The sequence below is a fragment of the Egretta garzetta genome, unplaced genomic scaffold (genome assembly GCF_000687185.1).
Source record: "Egretta garzetta isolate BGI_Z169 unplaced genomic scaffold, ASM68718v1 scaffold133, whole genome shotgun sequence".
Lineage (NCBI taxonomy): Eukaryota > Metazoa > Chordata > Aves > Pelecaniformes > Ardeidae > Egretta > Egretta garzetta.
In genome coordinates this window covers 4,297,977-4,317,280 of record NW_009259111.1, presented here as the reverse complement: position 1 = coordinate 4,317,280, position 19,304 = coordinate 4,297,977, and the positions used below count along the sequence as shown (strand labels likewise).

General features: G+C 39.5%; 1 protein-coding gene across 1 annotated transcript in view; it reads left to right on the top strand.

Annotated features, from left to right (window-relative positions):
• Positions 1-19,304, top strand: part of SERGEF (secretion regulating guanine nucleotide exchange factor) — a 161,269-nt gene that overhangs the window by 87,532 nt on the left and 54,433 nt on the right. Inside the window, 1 exon segment of the mRNA XM_009635386.2 lies at positions 2,278-2,314. Within this exon segment, the coding sequence (XP_009633681.2) occupies positions 2,278-2,314 (37 nt within the window).

Here is a 19,304-nt window from a genome sequence, read left to right as displayed (position 1 = left end):
ACAAAGCGTTATGAGGTCACCAGCGTTCTTTTATCTGGTTTGCAGGCTCTGTAGCTGCTGCTATTAAATACAGGAAGAAAATGCTTCTTTGTCAGGGGATGTTTTACATTCTAAACAACACCTTGTTTGGGTGGGGTTTTTGGTTTTGGGTTGGTTTTTTTTTTTGGTTTTTTTGGTTTTTTTTTTTTAAATGTAGTGTTTCTGAAAGAGATCCTGGCAGTAAGTATGAGCCGCCAGCCTGAGCAGTTCTTTTGTACCGATGCTTTCAAATCTGTGCCTGTGTTAGTGTATTTCCTAGGGAAGTAGCTGAGAAAGGATTATTCACACCTCAGATAAAATTTATTTATTTTATTAACAGCAGCTTCAGTATCTCCAATTTTCAGCACTTGGTGAAGATGCAAAATTTGCTTTTTGCTAGGAAGCCTTCGTGTGTGTTTCCATGTGTGGATCTTGTTTCCATGGCATCAACCTTTAAGCTCGAGAAGCATTGGTGGGAGCATTAGCCAGTGAATAGGCATTGGGAACCAGCCCTGCTCCTGTGTAGGGCTCTGATGTATGGCGAGGATAATATGGGATATGGCGATGATTTATGCATTTTAACAGTCAGGGCTTAAAGCTTTGCCTGACTGCAATACTGTCAAATAGAAGACTTGATGCTAGTGCTCTTGCAAAGGCATTGCTTTTCCTGCTGCTTTGTCTTGATTTTTCTGAAGATGAGTCCATCTTGGAGTGTGCTGTGACTTGAATTATTATTCTTGCCCCGTTTTCCCAAATACTTTCATGTCTTGGTTAAGCACCTCTATCCTAAAGAGTCTGTTTTGTTTTTTCTTTGCCATTGTTGTGTTAAGATGGCATTGACCAAATATTTTCATGTCAGAGCTGTGGGGCGGGTACATTGTGAGCAGTGATTGCAGCGTGTGCTTGTAACACAATCGCTCAAGCTAGTCTGTGTGTCAGTCTTGGGTATCTCTTTTCCAGTAAATGCTCAAGCACAGTGGGCTGAGTACAAGGACTGTTTTGTTAACTTCTATGGTTTTATGTTATGCAGACGTTGTGGTGATAGCAGCAGTTTCTCTGGCCATAAATACTGTAAAGTTATGCACGCACAAAACCATATAAAATTTTGATGGTATGTACTTCTATTTTTTAATATACTTCTGTTTTATATTTTATCATTGCAAGTGTACTTTTAAGAATGTGCTTATTAATTTTCTCTAGCTCAGTAGTACGTGTAACTGGCAGGTAGGTGTAGGGCAATGAACCGGATCCAGGATTTTGAGGGGATTGCTCGTGTTTTTAACTTAAAACTTGAGGACACTCAGTAGGGTAACCTTGTGTACGATGATGTCTGTGTTACCTCAGACAATTATGCCAGCAGTGACATTGTAAAAGAATTCAATGGGAGAGACAAACCCTTTCAGTGGGGCAGCAGGCTGCTTGTTGGTGCTTGTGTTACCATCATTTGTGAAGAACTTAGGAAAGCTTAGTGGGTGACACTACATGATATATGCTAAAGCAACTTAAACATCTGACATGTTCACAGCAGCTGCAAAGAAGAAAGAAAAATACACTGAACTATGAGTTTGCTTTGAAAAGAAATTTATAACTGATTTCCATCACTAATGAGCTTTGGGAGAAAATGTTTGCATTCATTTCTTCCTTTTTTTCTGCAGCTTTAAAAATTAAACCAGCCTGCTGCTAATAGAAGAGTTGAGTTCTATGGGTTTTTTTTTTCTCTGTTCTAGACAAATGACCATAGGGATCATATCACTTTAGCTTTACCACGCTGAGCCTGTATACTTTGTGCAGTTCTACAGGGATCATCTGGAAAAACAGTATAGATAAGAGAAATGGAGATTTTAATCTCCTTTTTGATTCCCAGCTGCCTCTGTATGGCTCTGATCTTGCAAAAGCTTAATCTGCATTTGCTCTATGCCCATGAATAGTCTTGTTGGATCCAGTGGATGTTGTCAAGGGTGTGATGTTTTTGCAAAATTGTGGTCAGTCTTGCTCCTAAGGATTGGAATGTCAGTGGTGACTGCATTTTGACAAGAAAATGCTTGTTTATTAACAAAAGAAACAAATGCACCCCCCTGCCACCAACCCCCTAAGTAAGACTATAAATGAAATTTCATTTAAAAGTACTTCAACCTTGATTTTGCATCCTACAAACAGTAGTTGTTTGTTTCAGGTTAATTTTTAATTTCCTGTCATAACTGTGGTGGTTTTCCTACTGGTAAGTGGGTTCTCTTTTATTCATTCATACTTCTTTTTCAGATCGCATGCGGCTCAGAGCATAATTTGGCAGTAGTTGGTAAGTAGCTTAATTTTATATCAAATCCTCTCACCTTTTTTTTCATTTTTAAGTAGCACAAGATGAAAGAAAAACGTGCACATCAAACATACTGAGTGATAAAGGCCATTGTGTAACTGAAAGGAGGGAAGTAACGTATACATGTGGAGGAAAGGAGAAGAGAAACCAGTAGCATAAATGGTGGTGATGGAAAGGTGCCCTTGTTGACCAGACCCTGTAAGGAGAGAGGGGTTGATGGATGTAACAGCAAAATATATTAGCAAAGTGGTACAGCCTCTTTTAGAATGGAGTCACTGTAACAATTCAAGCTGCAGATTCAAAATAGCATCTAAGCTTGAAGCTGGTCAAAAGTGTCTTTGTTTAACATGGAAATTTTCAGTGAAAAAAAATCCTGTGTCTTTTGTTGTTCAAAGCTTGGAAAATCTTCAAAATGTCAGTCAATGGCAGTCTGGTTCTTTAGTGCATCTTAATATAATGCAGCCGTTGTAATAATGATGAAAGTACTAGGAAGCTAATTTCGGGGGAAAAATTGAATTTTGTGTACTAATTCCAGGAGCAGTCAGATTCTTGGTTTTGTGTGATGAGTTGATAACTGAAGTTTGATACGATTGCTATTATTTATAACTACATGTTTAAGAATATTTTTAACCATAGATTTTTAGGTGCCTTATAAAGGAGGTCAGCATAATTATCTCCATTAATAGACAGCAAGAGAGATGAAGAAAGGAATTATATGCTAAGCAGAGCTGGAGGTGAAAGTCTTCCAAGTTTCAGTCCAGCACTCCATCCATGTAGACATTTTTAGTTGCCATGACTGATGCTTTGAGATGTTAAGTGAAGAATTTCCTTGATTTTCCTAAGTGAGGTATGACAGGTGTAGAGAAGCCAGCTATTTGGTATCCAGTCTGCATTCCATGTCCTAACTTTTACGGTATTTATTTTAGCTTGGTGTCTTACCAGCTTCATTAAGTGGTCACAGAAGGGTTGTTCTGTATATGTAGTGTATTTCCATATATACTGTAGTATATTTTCTACTTATCATCCTACAGTTAAACCTTGTAGCGAACTTATTAAGTTCTGCTTAGTTTATGGCTGGCTTTAAGAAAAGTTTTTCCCTTTACCTTCTCCCTACTTGTTCAGTGTCATATGACTGTATTAATTGTCAGGCTGGTACTTCTGAATGTCGCCTGAAGAGCAATCTGAAGAATCACATTGTGTTTCTTGCTGAATTGATGAAGTATAAGTGTACTGCTAGCAGATTCCTCCAGTGTGCATGAAAGCAAAGCAGTGAGTTTGAACAACCTCTCTCCTTACGTCCTTTTGAACTTTCTGCCTTCCAGGCAGAAATCTCTGGAAAAAGTGGGTAGGGGAAAGAAATTCTAGAAGTAAGTTACAATAAACTAAGAACTTTGTATATGTGAAGAACTTCATATGCCTGCCTAAGCTGCGTGCTACAGTCATTGAATTAGCAATGCTGGGAGCTAGTTGATTTTATTTTAAGGACAACAGAGATGCGATGTTACTATTTTTTTTGAACTAAAGAACTATGATACATTTTATTCCTGAAATGAATTTTTACATGTGCGTTTAAAAGGTTGACTTCTTAGAACATTTTGTGGTATGATTTCTCTGATTACTTGTCACTCTTAGTTCAAAGCTGTCAGCTATTATAGTCCTTTAAAGATATCACACAAATATGTCTACCTGATTGTACAATTTTCTAATAAGTTATCATTCAAGCAGAGTTCATTTAGGACAAGTATATCATCGGTTTCCTTCTTAATTAGTAAATGCTTGAATGATTGACTTTCAGAGTGAAATAACTCAAGCTCAATATGAAAGGTAAACTGAAAAGCAAGCCTTTAACAGTATAATATTCAAGTTACTATTTCTGATTGTATATACAAATGTGTTTGTGCTTTTTTTTTGCGTCATCTTTTAAATAGAAACATTTTTAAGACAGGATAGATTTATGATTCATTTCACAGGTGCTGAAGTTGTGTTCCAATGATCTTGCTGATGATACAAACTGATTTGTAGGGCTAGCAAGCAGTTAGTTCTTTCATGTTACTTTTTTCATGTTACTTTATATAGCCTGCATCCATTTGTATGATTTGGTTATTTGAATTCTCTTTTCTTGCTTTCTTCTACTGAAGTCAGTGCAAAGTTTGGCTGTTCTCTTTGCTGTGACGGCACTGACTCCTTTTTCATGGGTAAATTAGAAGAAATCCAGTTTTCACTTGGTGCTGAGGTAGATGTTTGATATAAAGGAAAAGGTGTGGGATGTCTTCAAATATGCCTACTTTCCTAAACTTAATGAGTTTAAAGTAATAATTAGTACATGAAAAAAAGTAAACATCTTCACTTGTAGCTGTTGGTGAAAACACTTATATTTTTGTTTTGGTTTGGGGTTGTCCTGTGATACTAATTCTAAAACTTGCAAGTGTTGTAATATTTGTCACATTTGTATCACCTTTCACTTGAAAATGAAAATCCCTGCCTAATAAGAAAAAACTTTGCACTTTTCACCTCAATCAAGGCTTAATCATCATGGGAGCCAGCCTATTTTTGATTGGGAAAAAATGATTATTTAATAAATGTTGTATAACATCTCACATCCGAAAAACATCTTCCAACACTGAAAACCGTGTATGTACTTAGCGAGCATGACGAAGGCTGGCTTCTCAAGCTGAGTATGATAGCTGCACTGTGGAGCGCTGAGCTTCACGACATTAAGACAAAATCTTTGGACGACTGAAATACATAATGAAACTAAATCACCGTGACAAAGTTGAGCTTTTCCAGGTTTGGGAGTCTATAGTGTTTGCAATACTGAAAAAGTAAGGAGGTTTGATTCTTACCCTAAAAAGCACGTGATTTTAAAATGTTGTTCATGGAGAAGGCTCTTAGCAAGTTCCTACCCACTCCCCACTAAGACTTTGATCCTCCTTTTTATTTTTTTAAAAAAACAGTATAGTTGTCCTTTAAGAGAACACTTAATATGCCACATGCGGCTCATACAATGCTACAACCTAATAATCGAGTGATATTAACTATGCAAAAGTAGAGTTGCTATAAAACATACGTCTTGACTGTACTGCAACCAGAGGGCACAGGATAGAATGCCTTGAAAAGCCTCCAAATGCAAATGTCTTATTTTAATAAAACCACACAAGTTTTATTCCTTGAAAATCATTACAGAAATCATTACCAGGATGACACTTCTATATTCTGGCTCCCCAAAACCTTGAAAACCTTGGTAAGGCATAATACCCCTTTTTGGTCTTGCTTTTAGTAATTTTCTCAACCTGTATAAACCAGAAAGATACTGGAGGATGTGTAGGGAGAAGTGCTTGTTTAAAAAAGTTTTAAAAACTTAGTAGCTTCAGTTGAAGTTCATCTTTAAAGCAGCCTTCAGAGGAGAACTTGGTTTCCCTTGACTGTATGTTTATAAGGAGTTATTTCTGACCTGGTCTGTGCATGCCTACAGTAGTGCAGTGGCTGATAGCAAATCTAATTGGTGATTTTTCTGCTAATGTAACGGGTAACCTGGACACTTTAAATATTTTTCTGTGTTTGGAAGAGAAAGACATGGACCTTTCAAGTAAACATTTTCTTGTATGATGTTTTGAAGGGGAAAAGTATTTGGACATGTGGCTACTTGGGATAGTGCAAATGGCTTTTCCTTGCACTTTCATAGTCAGCATGGTAAATTATGACTTCGGCCGAGTGCTATGTTGTTTTCTTGCGTGCATGATTTAAAACCTCCTTCGGTGAGAGAGTCTACAAATCCCAGCTTTGATACCACTGTGTAGTGACCCACACCACAGGGGCACTGTCAGTGCAGGTGGCACAGCAGTGTTCACAAGAAGAAATTGGGCTTTGTGATTACTGTTGTTGTGCAGTTACTCCCTTGATGCTTGTCTCTTGTCTCCTCTGGGCTTTTTTTCTTCTCAGGATGGCTACTTGGCACTGTTTTTTCTCTGCGCGTACCGGTAGTGGAGAGGGCACCATGTAATGAATGTTGCAACAACAACCAAAAAAACCCAGAATGCCCAAGCTGGCCACCCAACGAGAAGCGTGTTTTGCACACGGAAGCACAAGCGACATTGCACATGGAAGCACAAGTGACATATGAGGAGACAAGTCCCTGTCTGGTCACATTGAGTCCCATTTCAGTGTGTTCAGTGCAACAGCATTTTCATACAAAATTTTTAAAAACTGCTTCTCAACTTCCCGCTAAATAATAGGCCCCTTCAGAAAAGGGACAGATTTGTCTCCCTTTTTGTTTGCTGTATTTTGGAACGTGTGATCTGTTTCAAGATTCTGTCATCTCCGTGGCTTGTGTGCAACCACTGCTGTCAATATCATGACATGGGCATTCATGTCCCTTGGAAGCTGCAATTCATCCAGTTGGAGAGTAAACAGTAATACTAAATTTAATGGAAGAATAGTCTTTGTAGAGGAAATTAAGATAAAATATCTGTCCACTCAAAAGGCAGGTTGTGCTTCAAATGCTCAGAACTAAAGTATGCAAGTGGTGTTAGAGGGACAGTAAAAGAATTATTATTCCATGATCCGTTACAAATTGTTCTTTATGTTCTTATGCTGGAAGAACATCACAATTATGAGCTGGAAAACAAATGTGACCAAAGTAATCCCAAATTTAGGAAGCTGGTGATATGCATCCTAAAATGGTGGTGGCGTTAATGGCATCCCAAACACTTTGGTTCCACATTTTTTTAATAAGGAAGGTGAAGGGTTCTTATGTGCGAGCCACTACCTCTTAATTCACGAGGTCATGTTCTTTTAGTGAAGTTCCATGATTCCAACTAAATTATTGTATAAAGCATTGGTTGTGGAAGTGCTGTAACGGATTATGAAAGGCATATTTCTATGGCAGAGTGAGCACCAATGGGGAGAGGAGGCTGTGCAGTCTGATGGACGGATCTCTGCGTTATGCTGACAGTATTATTTAGATGTTCGCAGCAGGCTTATGAAGCGGCAGATGTAGTCATGTGTCTGACATTCGGTCCTGGGGGACTCAGCAGTCTGTCATAAAGAGAAAATCATAAACGCGCTCTCTTGCCTTTCATATTGCTTTAGTATTTGGAGGAATCTTCAGCATACGCAGTGGAGGGCACTGGTGTTCAGCAAGGAGCCTCAGTTTGCTGGTCTGTTGCTTTATTTATTATGCATGAAAAATCCCCGTGCAGCCCAGGGTCTCTATTGTGAAGGTTTCCTGGCAGACCAGCACGGAGTCATGTTGCAGCACGCTGTCTCTTTGCATTGCAGCACTAATCACATTCTCTGCTTATTAAAGGGCACCTGGCAGGACTTCGAGTAACCATCGCTGTTGTCATTTTCATGAGGGTTGTATGTCGGCCTTCTAAATTTGTTCTCTAGCAGAGCCATTTTGTATGTCATTTAACTCTTAATGTGGCTTTGACTGTTAAAATAGCTCTTCGAAATATAAACTGCTTTGGTTATATTCGTTATAAAAAAGCATCGCTCATATCATTAACTTGAGCACCTGTCTGAGTGTTTTCTACAGAGCTAGGTATGGATCTGGCATCACAGTTTTCCTGTCATGTTTGGATACAGTGAGCCCTAGCAGTGCTGTTCAAATATCTTTTTGCTTTGTGTTACTTTTCTGTAGACCGTTTCATCCTCCAGGCAAACTAATTGTTCCTCTGGTAAGATAGAAGCTGAAAATTAATTTAAAATGTCTGATTTTTTTGTTATTTTCAGCAAGTTACCTTCACGAAGTCTGATCCTCTGATCTCTTTGAGCTTCTTTTCCAAGGGCTAATGGAAAGCCAAGCTGCCAAATATTTTATGAATTTGTGGGTGTAAGGTGATGAGGGGAGAAATGAGGAAAAGTTAATCTGAGTATTTGGAAAAGCCTTTTTATGGGGCTAAAAAAATTGTCTGAAGTCAGTGGCTGCTGGTTATAGGAAAGAGAGGATATTTTGCTGTGAAAAGCTAATTAGATCCACAAGAAAAAATGGGATTGCATTGACACCCTAGAAAGAAGCTTCGGAGTTTAGGATAAAATCTGGTTCTACTGCATCTTCTATGACTGAAATGAGATCTAGATTCTACAGCTGCCTTCTCTTTCAGGCTTTGTCACTGTGTCGATGCATGTTTTGGGCAATTTGACTCTGCAGAATGCTTTGTTCGTCTTCCTCTTTTCTCTGTGTGGCTTGTCAATTTAGATTGTGAAATCTTTGGAATAAAAACTGCCTCGCAGTGTATTTTAGCACTGTCTATCATAATGGCACCTGATTATTTTTTTTTTTAATACTGCATTACAACTAATAATAGTTGCAATCACTTTCCTTCCCCTCAGAGATGCAATTTTAAAATATAATTAATCTTGGTGTGTGTTTCTCTATCTGGATTTATATCATTTAGCATGTAAACAGGTAATAATGCAGTGCTTGTCATATTGTTTACAGCGTGATTTCCTGTTGTTACCAGATACAGAGATGCTTAGGCTCTGAACATAAAAGCTGTTATTTTTCTGTATAAAAAGCTCACAGTTCTTATAAAGTTTTTAATTTAACTTTATGTATCACTGTAATGTCAGCTTATAGGTTGTCTAGAGATCTTGTGCACTAACTGTCGTTGTTTCCTGTGAGACATCATATCACAGCTACAGGGATAATTCTGTGGCGTCAAGAACCCTACAAAAGATGGGTAAGAGGCAAGCGTGCAATATTAACCTCTGGTGACAGCTAAGACTGTTAAGCTGGAACTATGAGTGGCAGTTAGAGGAGGTAATTGTCACAGCAAGCTAGCAAACAACCAGCAAATGCTACCAAACAAGAATTTCACTTGAAGCAGAATGAGTAGAGAGCTCTTGCTTGCAGGTATTGGTGGAAAGGAAAAGTCGTTCCACCTGGTTTTACAAAATAATGGAGGATGGGAAGACTCCTTAAAAGTAGGAGCTGCAGTACAGATGCATGCAATTCTTTGTCAGTGGGTTCACTGGGTGGATACTAAGTATTTAGAAAACAGATTTTGTGGTATTTGTTTACTCACAGGTTTTAAGTGGAGCAGTTACTTTACAGTAGAAGAAAAATATATCCAATGTAGCTAAGGCATATTTATCTTGATTTTCAAGGAAGCAAACAGGAGTAACAAAAATAGTCACCCTTGCTCACCAAAGAAAGATTAAGCGTTTGTTTGCTATAAAATGAAATAAAAGGAAGGACACGTATCTGGCTTCAGGGAGTCATCTAGAGCTTGTAGGAGGGATGCTCACCAAAGTAAAAGCACAAGACTAACAAAGTGGCTGAAAGCACTTGAACTGCAGCAAAGGAAGGCTTCAGTACTATCTTACAGAGCAATGCCTAAGTAAGCTGCGTTGATAATTCTGGATTCTGTACATGTAACAACGTCAGTACTTAAACCTTTAAGTGTATCGTTGAATAGAAATTTTGCAACTCAAGGGTTGGCAGGAAGGAAAGGTGGTTCATATTTAGAAAGCTGGTGTGAGGAGTGCCCTTACCATGCTGTGGGATTTGTGGTTCTCCAAGAGTGAATATCTTGCTGTACAGACTTGGGTTGACGCTCGCATGTTTGTGTGTACCCACTATCCGGCTCCTTTATGGAGCACCAAGAAATTTGTCTGTCAATGCACAAATAAATGTGTGACCTAGCTTGCTTAGTTACATGCTATAAGTGAATAATCTGAAGCTTTTTTCTCCTGGTAGCTTGTGTGAGTGTGTCTTACTAACACCATCTTAAATACTCTAGGTAGCTTTCTCCTTAATAAAAACCATCTGAAGTAGAGATTTTTTTAACTTTTGAGAATGGCTTTACCATGAGCTGAGGTTTTTCACAAAGGCACATTTCAAAGTCATCTTTTCTGCCCAGTTTTTGGATTTTACAATGCATTTTTGTCACGTTCTCCAGCTGTTCTCTTTTAGTTAAGAAGGCCAGAAAAATCTTTCAAAAACTAAAGCTGAAGGCAGAGATGCTGTCAGTGACTAGGTCTGAGAGGTAATGCTGTGAGGTTACATATGAAATATTGCAAGGCTGGTGATGGAATGAGGACAATACAAGTATCCCTTGCATGGCTGTAATTGCACAGGACTAAATGGACGCTTCAAAGTAGACTTCTTGATGCATTTGTAAACCAAGCTAGATGGGGAATTGTTCCTCCAGCTTTCTATAGGGGCAGATCCTCTTTCCTTACTTTAGACTTTGAACTTGAAGGTAGTGAAAATTGTAATGGAGAAAATCCAGACCTACTAGCTGGCAAGCAAGATTGTTTTTCTTACTAGTAACAAAGAAGCAGCCATTCAAGCTTGCAAGCCTGGAGCAAGCTTTCAGGGTAAAAATAAAGCTTTTTTACTAAAAACATTGGCTTTAGAGAGGTGAGTATTTAAAAAAATACTAGGGCAAAAATGTCAAACCAGAGACAAAAAGTTGGCGTGTTTGTAAAAATTAACCTTTACTTGTCTTTGCCTTTTGAACTTGTTTCACTCAAACACTTCTTTATGAAAGGGAAGTAACAAAGTAATTAAACTAAAAAACTGCTTTTGAGGCTTTTTTCACTATTGTGTTTTTCCTGTGCTTCTTGCAGAGTCTGAGGAGCAACCAGGCTAAACCAGGACTTTCAATTATTTCTGAGAAACTTCTTTGCTTAATTTTATTTTTAGATTGTCGGGTTTATTTGAACAGTAAGAAAGTGAGAAGGACTGAACAGGGCTTTAAGAGACGTTTAACACAGCACATTTAACATTTCTTATGGAGCAGTAAGAAGGGTTCATATATTCATGCTGATCAAACAGGAATCAGGTCAAGCGTGTTATAGGTGTTTATGGCACAGTTTCAAACGTAACTGTAGTTAGCAGAAAGCTGAGTGAAGTGAGAGACTAATGTTTCAACCCAGACTGGTTAACTCAGAGGGTCATAGTAAGTTCATTATTCCCTTGGGTTAAATTGAGGTTGAAGTGACACCAAATGATTGGTTAAACATTTTATTGGTGGTAGAAGAAACTTGAACTGAGAAAGTGTAATGGCAGACTGTGTGGGTCCTATTGAGATGTTTATGGGATGAAAAGTAAAGAGAGGAGGAAGGAAAAGAGAGAGCTATCACCACCCTTGGATACCACGATGATGTTAATGAACATGTTAACGAATGGGGCAATCCTCTGGTGATGGGTGTGCATGTGGCTCCTTGGAGTTTTGCCCTTTTATAGCGCAGTTCCTGCCTCTCAGTCATGCCAGTCACAGAATCACAGAATGGCAGGGGTTGGAAGGGACCCTGAGAGATCATCTAGTCCAACCCTCCTGCTAAAGCAGGTTCCCCTAGAGCAGGTTGCACAGGCGAGCTTTGAATATCTCCCGAGAAGAAGTCTCCACAACCCCCCTGGGCAGCCTGTTCCAGTGTTCTGTCACCCTCAAAGTAAAGAAGTTCTTCCACATATTCAACTGAAACCTCTTATGTTTCAGTTTAGGCCCATTGCGCCTTGCCCTGTCGCTGAACACCTCTGAGAAGAGTCTGGCTCCATCTTTGTGACATCCACCCTTAAGATATTTGTATGTGTTGATGAGGCCCCCCCTCAGTATTCTCTTCTTCAGGCTAAACAAGCCCAGCTCCTTCAGCCTTTCCTCATAGGGGAGATGCTCCAGTCCCCTCATCATCTTTGCAGCTCTCCTCTGGACTCTCTCTAGGAGTTCCTCATCTTTCTTGAACCGGGGAGCCCAGAGCTGGACACAGTACTCCGGGTGGGGTCTCACCAGGGCAGAGTAGATGGGGAGTCGCGCCCTTCAAGGCTAGTTCCTGCCTCTCAAGGACTTGCATAACTCTTGGTCTTCTGCGTGACGCCACTGTAGAGGGATGGTTGCAAAGGGTCTTTTGGGCGGTTGTAAGCCCCTTCCTCAAATAAACTCCATGTAACTTTCAGCCATATATGACACATTGTCATGTTGAGCTGGTCCAAACACGGGACTGCGCACCCTCTGGCGTGCCCCTCATGTCCCGGGCCGACTGACCCCTCGCCTGCGGCCCCCCACTGCCATGCAAACCATATCCCTCTTTGCCACAATGTTTGAGACATCAGTGTACATTAAGTCTTTGAGTCCCTCACAACTACTGCTACGTATAAAGTTCTTGGTGCCCGTCAGTCTTTAAGGAACAAAATGCCTGTATTTGATTGTTATAGCTCTAAACTTGCTAAGGATGGTAGCACATCTGTCAGTGTTCTTAAAAACAAACCCAGCCAACAACAACTGCAACAAAACCCCCTAAAACTGTAGTGATTTTGAAAAACAGTATGCTAAGTCCTTCTTGATAGATTTTGTTTGGTTGGGGGTTTTTTTGTTTTTTAGATGAGATAGTGACGTTTTTCCCTAGCTTAGTAAGTGTTCTGGCCTAAATACTCCTCCCCTCTACAAATCTTAAGAGAATAATTGCCTTGAGAAGATAATATATGATGTATTGATTCTGGCTTAAACTTTGCTTGTATATATTACAGTACTGATTGCTAAATTAAATGTTTTCTAGGAAGGCCTTCACATGATGCCAGGAATTTATGTTATAGGCTTAGCTCTCTTCTCTCTCCCTTTTGTGCAGATTTAACATCTTACTATATCCCTGCTGTAGCTTTGTATTGGAACAAATTACTAGATTACTGCAAAGTGATTATGATGGTTAGCACTAGCCCAAGGCAACAGGTGGAAGAGGTGAAACTGTTGGGCTGTTCTTGAGTGTGAGGTAACAGCCATTGTACGCTTTTTTTTTTTTTTTAAATACCTTCAGCCAGCTTGTGATGCTGTACCACAGTGAAGCTTCTTGTATCAGCTCTGAGAGTGACTGCCAGTGTTCTCTATGGCCCTTCCTTTGGCCTTCCCAGACCTGGGTTCCCCTGGGGAACTTCGCAAAATGTTGTAGGTGCTCAGCGTTTCGATATTATGTGACCTGCAGTGCTAGTGACTTAAAAAATCTATAATCTGTTCTCAGATTTCCTCTTACCTTGTAAAAGAGAATGAGGCTGTTCTGTATCCCCCAGAGTGCCACTGCCAATGAGACATTCTGCTATACAAGATACAATCCTTTTCTGATGAGTGAGGGACATACATGGCTAGATTTCAGTTTTCATTTTTCTCCTAGGAAACAATTTCTGTCGCCCAGGAACTTTGGGTAGAAAGGATTCTGAACCTGATAAGCGTGGGGTTTTTTTTTTTTGGGTTTTTTTTTTTTTTTTCCTTGTGGATGATGCTCAGAACAATGACTTAATAGAACATGGGGAAAAATCTTCTATTAAGATACATCATTAATCATCCCCCCCCCCCTTTAGGTATTTTGCTATTATTTTTTAAAAGTATTTAACCCATCTTGACCTTGATGACAAATCTGGGTTGCCAAGAGATTGAACAAGTAAGCAGATGCTTTGCTGTAAATATCGAATATTAAACTGGGGGTTGTCTTCCCTATGCCGTTGATTTTCAGTGACACCAGCTGCTATCTTGCTGAGTTGAGACATCTCAGATAAAGGGCAGGATGACAAGCAGCACAAATCCATATAGTAGTTTAATTCTGAGTAGGGAGCTCACTTGGCTTGAAAGGTATGTTTGCTTTGGCTTACAAACTTCCTATTTATTTCCCCTGAACTGTTTCCTCCCACGTGCTTTGTCTTGTACTGTTTTTTCAGCTCCAAACACTTCAAGGTCTTTTTAAATTGAATGAGATGAAAAGTGTATCTCTTAAAGCCCTGCAACACGTTGTACTTGTAAATGAACCCATGGTTCACGTGGGGTGTGATGTGTCAATGGTGAAAGATGTATGCATGCTCAAGGGATGAGGACTGTTTTGCAGTGTAGCCTGCTAAATTTTGCTGTATTAACAGAATCTTGGTAGCTCTTACATTTGCCAACGTATATTTTTTTGTGATATTGATTTAATAAATGCTTACTTGCAACTCCTGTAAAATAAATCACTCCCTAGTTTTGATAGGAATAATTCATAATTTGTTACTGTTCCGTGCTGATGTAATACAGTAGATCAAATCTGTGACCTTTACTTCAAGGGCAGTTCTGTAACTGACCCCTCCAAATTGGATTATTTCAGAAATTACAGTTGCATATGAATTCATCATATTAATGCGTGCTTCACACTGAACATGCAGGATGACGTCTTATGTATGACAAATTTGTAGCACATACTGGTTCTCTATGATGTAGACCCAGTGCATGGGTAATTCTGGCCTTTCCATAGAAGCAGATGTTTGCTTAGGCAAGAAAAGTACTTTATTTATGTTACTTTTGTACACAGGAGGGGAAGAGTTTCACTGGTCTCTGTGCCCTACCATGAGTTGTTGGATGGCCCTCTCACAGTCTGATTTGTGGTCACTGAACATGACTTTAGTCTTCTCTATTACAGGACTTTTTGGTGGGTACTGGAAGGATCCATAGTGGAGGCAACTTCTAGACATGATTATTTAACTGGAGTCGTCTTTTAGTCCCAGTAGTGCAGTTCTCCCGTTCCTCTCCTGTAGAGGAATGCTAGGCAGGAAGAAGGCAGCTGCAAGTCTCCAGGTGCCAGAATGGAGACCTAATTGGGGTTGTTAGTCTATGCTGCTTTTTTGGGTGCATCTAGCCAGTTATAACCTTAATGCTCATGTGGAATTTTTCTGTAGTCCCAAAAGAGGAAAAAAAAGTTAAAGGTATAGGGATTTGATATCCTTGCTGTTCTAAGACCACTCACCCTATTTGTAAGCTTTTTTTTTTTTCATCCTGAGACTCATTTTGCCACCTAAAAATGAAAGGAGGCAGGAATCCAAATGTATTCTGCTTATAACCAAGCCTTGTGTTGCCTGCCATTTACAGCAGGAGCAGTATGATGGGTTGCTGTCACTCAGATATCTCTCTGATTCCTTCAGTCTCGATAGTACACTGTTGATCAAGTTAACTGCGAGGCAAGATTCTTCCTAGGTAAATTCTGCATACCCTAAAATAAAAAAGCCTGAATGCTACTGTATAGCCCTTGTAGATTTATTGAATAAAGAAGCAGCCACTTCATTTTTTTTTTTTTTTTTAAGCGCTGTAGTAAAGAAATCTTGTTCTGTTGACAAGATCAGCGTGAGTCTTGTGCAATACTTCTCTGTCTGCTTGGATCCTCCTTCTCCCATCTGCCACCTTCTCACTCTAAGGAAAGGAAACTCCATTCTGTCAAAGCAGAGTGCCAATGAAAAATGGGGGAAATCTTTGAAAAGCAGCTTTTGGACGAGACCATTCACTGAAATCAAAACAAATATGATCACAGCTCGCTATTTTTTGCCCTGAATACCTAGCAAAAGGTTAAGGTTAACACATAGTAAGATGCAGTCACTCCAGTGAAGGACATGCAGTTCAAAAAGGCAGAAGAAAAAGAGGGAAGCAGAAAGGCAGAATCACTAATGCCCATGATTGGTGCTCCATGGCAACATGCTCCTTGCAAGGAAAATAGTATAAATACCTATTAAGCAAAGGGATCCCCCAGCAAGCAAATTAAATGCCAGAAATTGAACAAGAGTGGTTTTTTTTCTCTAGGTAATTAGGGTAGCTACCATTAAAGTACCATAATTGAAACAGATGCTCTATAACTCTTTCAACGTAGGAGATGTAGCTCATTTTCAAGTATCCTGCTTCAGAGGCTTGCATTTCTGTATGCTTACAGTTAGTAGCTTTCTTATACTTTGTGAAGCTGATGCTTTCTAACTTTGAGGATTATTTCCCTCTGCAAAGGCCTTTTGGTTGTTTCTGCCTGATGCTGACTTGTGAATTCAGTGTGAGCAGTTAAAGCCTGAGAACGATGAACTTGTATTATCACAGGGACTTGGTGTTTTTGTTTAAGTCCCCAGGGCTGGAGCTCAAATCTGGTAATTACCTTGACTAGAAATGAATGTGCTGAGTTTCACCCTAATTCTTAGGAAGCCTATGTCCACAGCTGGTGATCTCTGCCTGTAAGAGTTAAGGATTAGAGAATTTCAGGACTGTTTTGACAGTTCAGCTTGAGATACCAAAGTATGGCAGTGTAGTCACCTACAAAATAATGATAGTAAATGTGACTATGCTTTCTTTATGCCTGGAATTCAGTTGGAAGATACTCAGTTGGATATTTGAGGCAAGGGCAGCAGAAAGCAACAGGACCTTGTCTGCTGGAGTTGCTGAGCCTCCGCAGCTGAGTGTTGAATGAACTGTGTGGTGGGTCTGAGGGAGCTAAAGCTGTGAGGTCCTGCTTGAGTCACCATCCCACACTCCTGGCTGTGGTGGGCCTCATCACACATTTGTTGGGGTCCATGTAGCTATGAAATAGATGGCTTTTTAATTTCCTCTGTTAACAGGGTGTTCTAGATCCACAATCCTTGGCTGGCTGAAAGCTTCTTTTACTGCCCAGTGTAAAGTCTTAGGACACGTGCTCCTCTCCCCAACCCTAAAACCTAAGCAAAAATTTTAAGTCAAAATTTTGTTTCTGCTTACAGAATTTTCTTACAAAAGTGTAGGACAGGTATGGGAGGGATCATATAGGTGAGAACTCTGTCGATACAACTTGTTTGAAGCCCAGTTGCTGTACTTTATCCCGTGGGAAGACTTGTTTTCTCGTGTACTGGCTCCACAGAAGAAAAGCCAGGCACAAAGCAAGTATTTTATCTTGTGAAGAGCTGGCTTCCAGCCTGTTATATAGCACTGTAAAATAATCTACTGAGCTACACTAGTGTTGGATAGAAGAATCAAGCTTGAAGTCAAGTTTGAATCATGTTGTAAGCTGTTAAACACTTGGCCAAGAAAGTAAAATGTGATGCTGCAGTACTGCAAAGCTGTAACTCGATGAACAAATGCCTTCTGTAGTATAACATGCCTCCATTTGGTATTCTGTACATGACGTGCAAAAATGAAAGGGATTTATAGATTCAGAAGTTCAAAAAATGTTCCCTTAATGTAAACAAGCAAGTTAAGCAGAAATTGCTTCTATCTAATTAAATTTTTTCTCCTCACCTTGTGGTAGATCTAAGAGGTACAGTCTCTGTCCCTAAATACAGAGAAACCACACTGAAGGAAACTCCTGACAAAACAGTGCAAAAAATTGTGATACATTAGTATACAGTGAGAAAGTTAAGTTTGGATTGCATGGTGCAATGATCCGTCTGTCTTTGTGTTTTTTAGTGTTTTTTTTTTCTTTTTTTAAAGCTGTTCCGTGGCTCAGAGAGCTGGCTTTCAGCTATTAGGCTGTCCCTAGTAAGAGCAATAGCTAAAAAGCCCCTGTGGAACTGTGCCAGATAAGTATCTCTGGGAATGAACTTCACTCACTTCTAATCTAGTCAGTGGCCATCAGCAATTTGTAACTGTAAGTGTAACTTTAAGGCTTGATCCGTTTCAGAACTAGTGAACCTGGGTCTGGCAGCTTTAAAACAAGGATGGTGCGTGTCAGTTGTCTTACTGCTCTGGAATGTTTCTGGTGTACGCTTTCATGGTAAATGAGATGTGTGGCACTTGCATGGAATCAGAGTGATTTCAACCAAGAGTTATTTTAAAATTATTCATTTTTTGTACACACACGGCTTTGGGGGCCCAACTTCTTGAGTTCTTAAGGCAGTCTGAATTCCATCACAGCGGATGATAACCAGGTTTCTTGTGGTGTAAGAGATTGATCGCTGGCTTTGGCTATTCCTTTTCAAATTTTTACTGTTTCCATATTTGGGTGATGCACATGACTATATGGTAATAGTCCTCAAATGCTTCTTACTTTCCATCCAGATTGGAGCCCCTTCATTACATAATTGTAAACTATTTATGCTAATTCTAATGTCAGAACCAGGCATACCCAGGCAGTCGCTTTATTACTTTAACCCTTATAGGAAGCAACTGGATCATTTTGTAGATGTGCGTGATATATTTGTGGACCTCTTACATATATATCCATATCTATACAAAGATGTGAAAACAGATGTACAGGAATAACTTTTGGCTGTCATTTGTCTCTTTTTCATTCATGTTCTAGTACTACAGTGCAATAACCTAGGGGTTTTTTTTCTCTTCATATTACAATAATTTAAAATATTAATACTTAAATTAAAATCATGTTCATTCCCTTTTTAATAGAAGGCTAAGCAGTGGCTCCTAGTCTAGAATATAGTAGAAAGTATTTGTAAGTATTTCTGGGTTTGGATCTGAGATTTCACCAATTTGTAGCTGTTTTAAGGAGGGGCTAAAAATAACTTTTAGTTGTCTCACTCCCTGTTGCTCTTTACCAGAAGGGTCTGAGTGATCCTTGAAGTAAGATAAATTCTCAAGGCCTTTCTTAATGTTGAGTTCCAAGGGAACTGCTAAATAACTTCACCCTCCCTGCACTCTTTAATCTCGGCACTACTTATCCACCCTTCTCACCAAAATCTTTGAGTGTAGCTGTATTTGATGGTCTTCTAAGTTGTATCAGTTATGATTCACTGTTGAAAAGTTCAGGTGCATTATTCCATGTATTTTGGACAGTCGTTGTGACAGAGAAGTGACAGGGAAGTTCGTACTGGTGTTTGTAAGAAACCATTCAGTGGCAAATGAGTTGCAGTACGATGGATCACTTCTGAACAGAGGGGGAGCAGATCTCTCTGCAGGGCACCATGGAACAATCCGAGGTTCTGATTAAGGTGGGTGATTGCCTTTATGGAGGGCATAAGATGGCCCATTTAATTGTTTCCCTAAAAGTACAGCTGAGCTTTTGAGCTGGATGTTAAGCAATGAATTTTTCTAATATTTTTGTGAGGGTACTAGTAATCGGGCATTCCTTTAAAACTCATTTGGTCTGACCCTCAAGAATTTGGTCTTGTCTTCTCAATGTCCTTATTTGTATTTTCCCAAAACTGCTTTAGTTTTATATTAGCATTGCCTGGATGCCTTCTTAAAGCTGAGCGTCTCTTGTTGTTCAGGATCATTTGTGGATTCTCTTCCAGACTTAGACTGGCTTGATAAAACAAAGTCATCTTAAGGATAGTCTCAGCTTT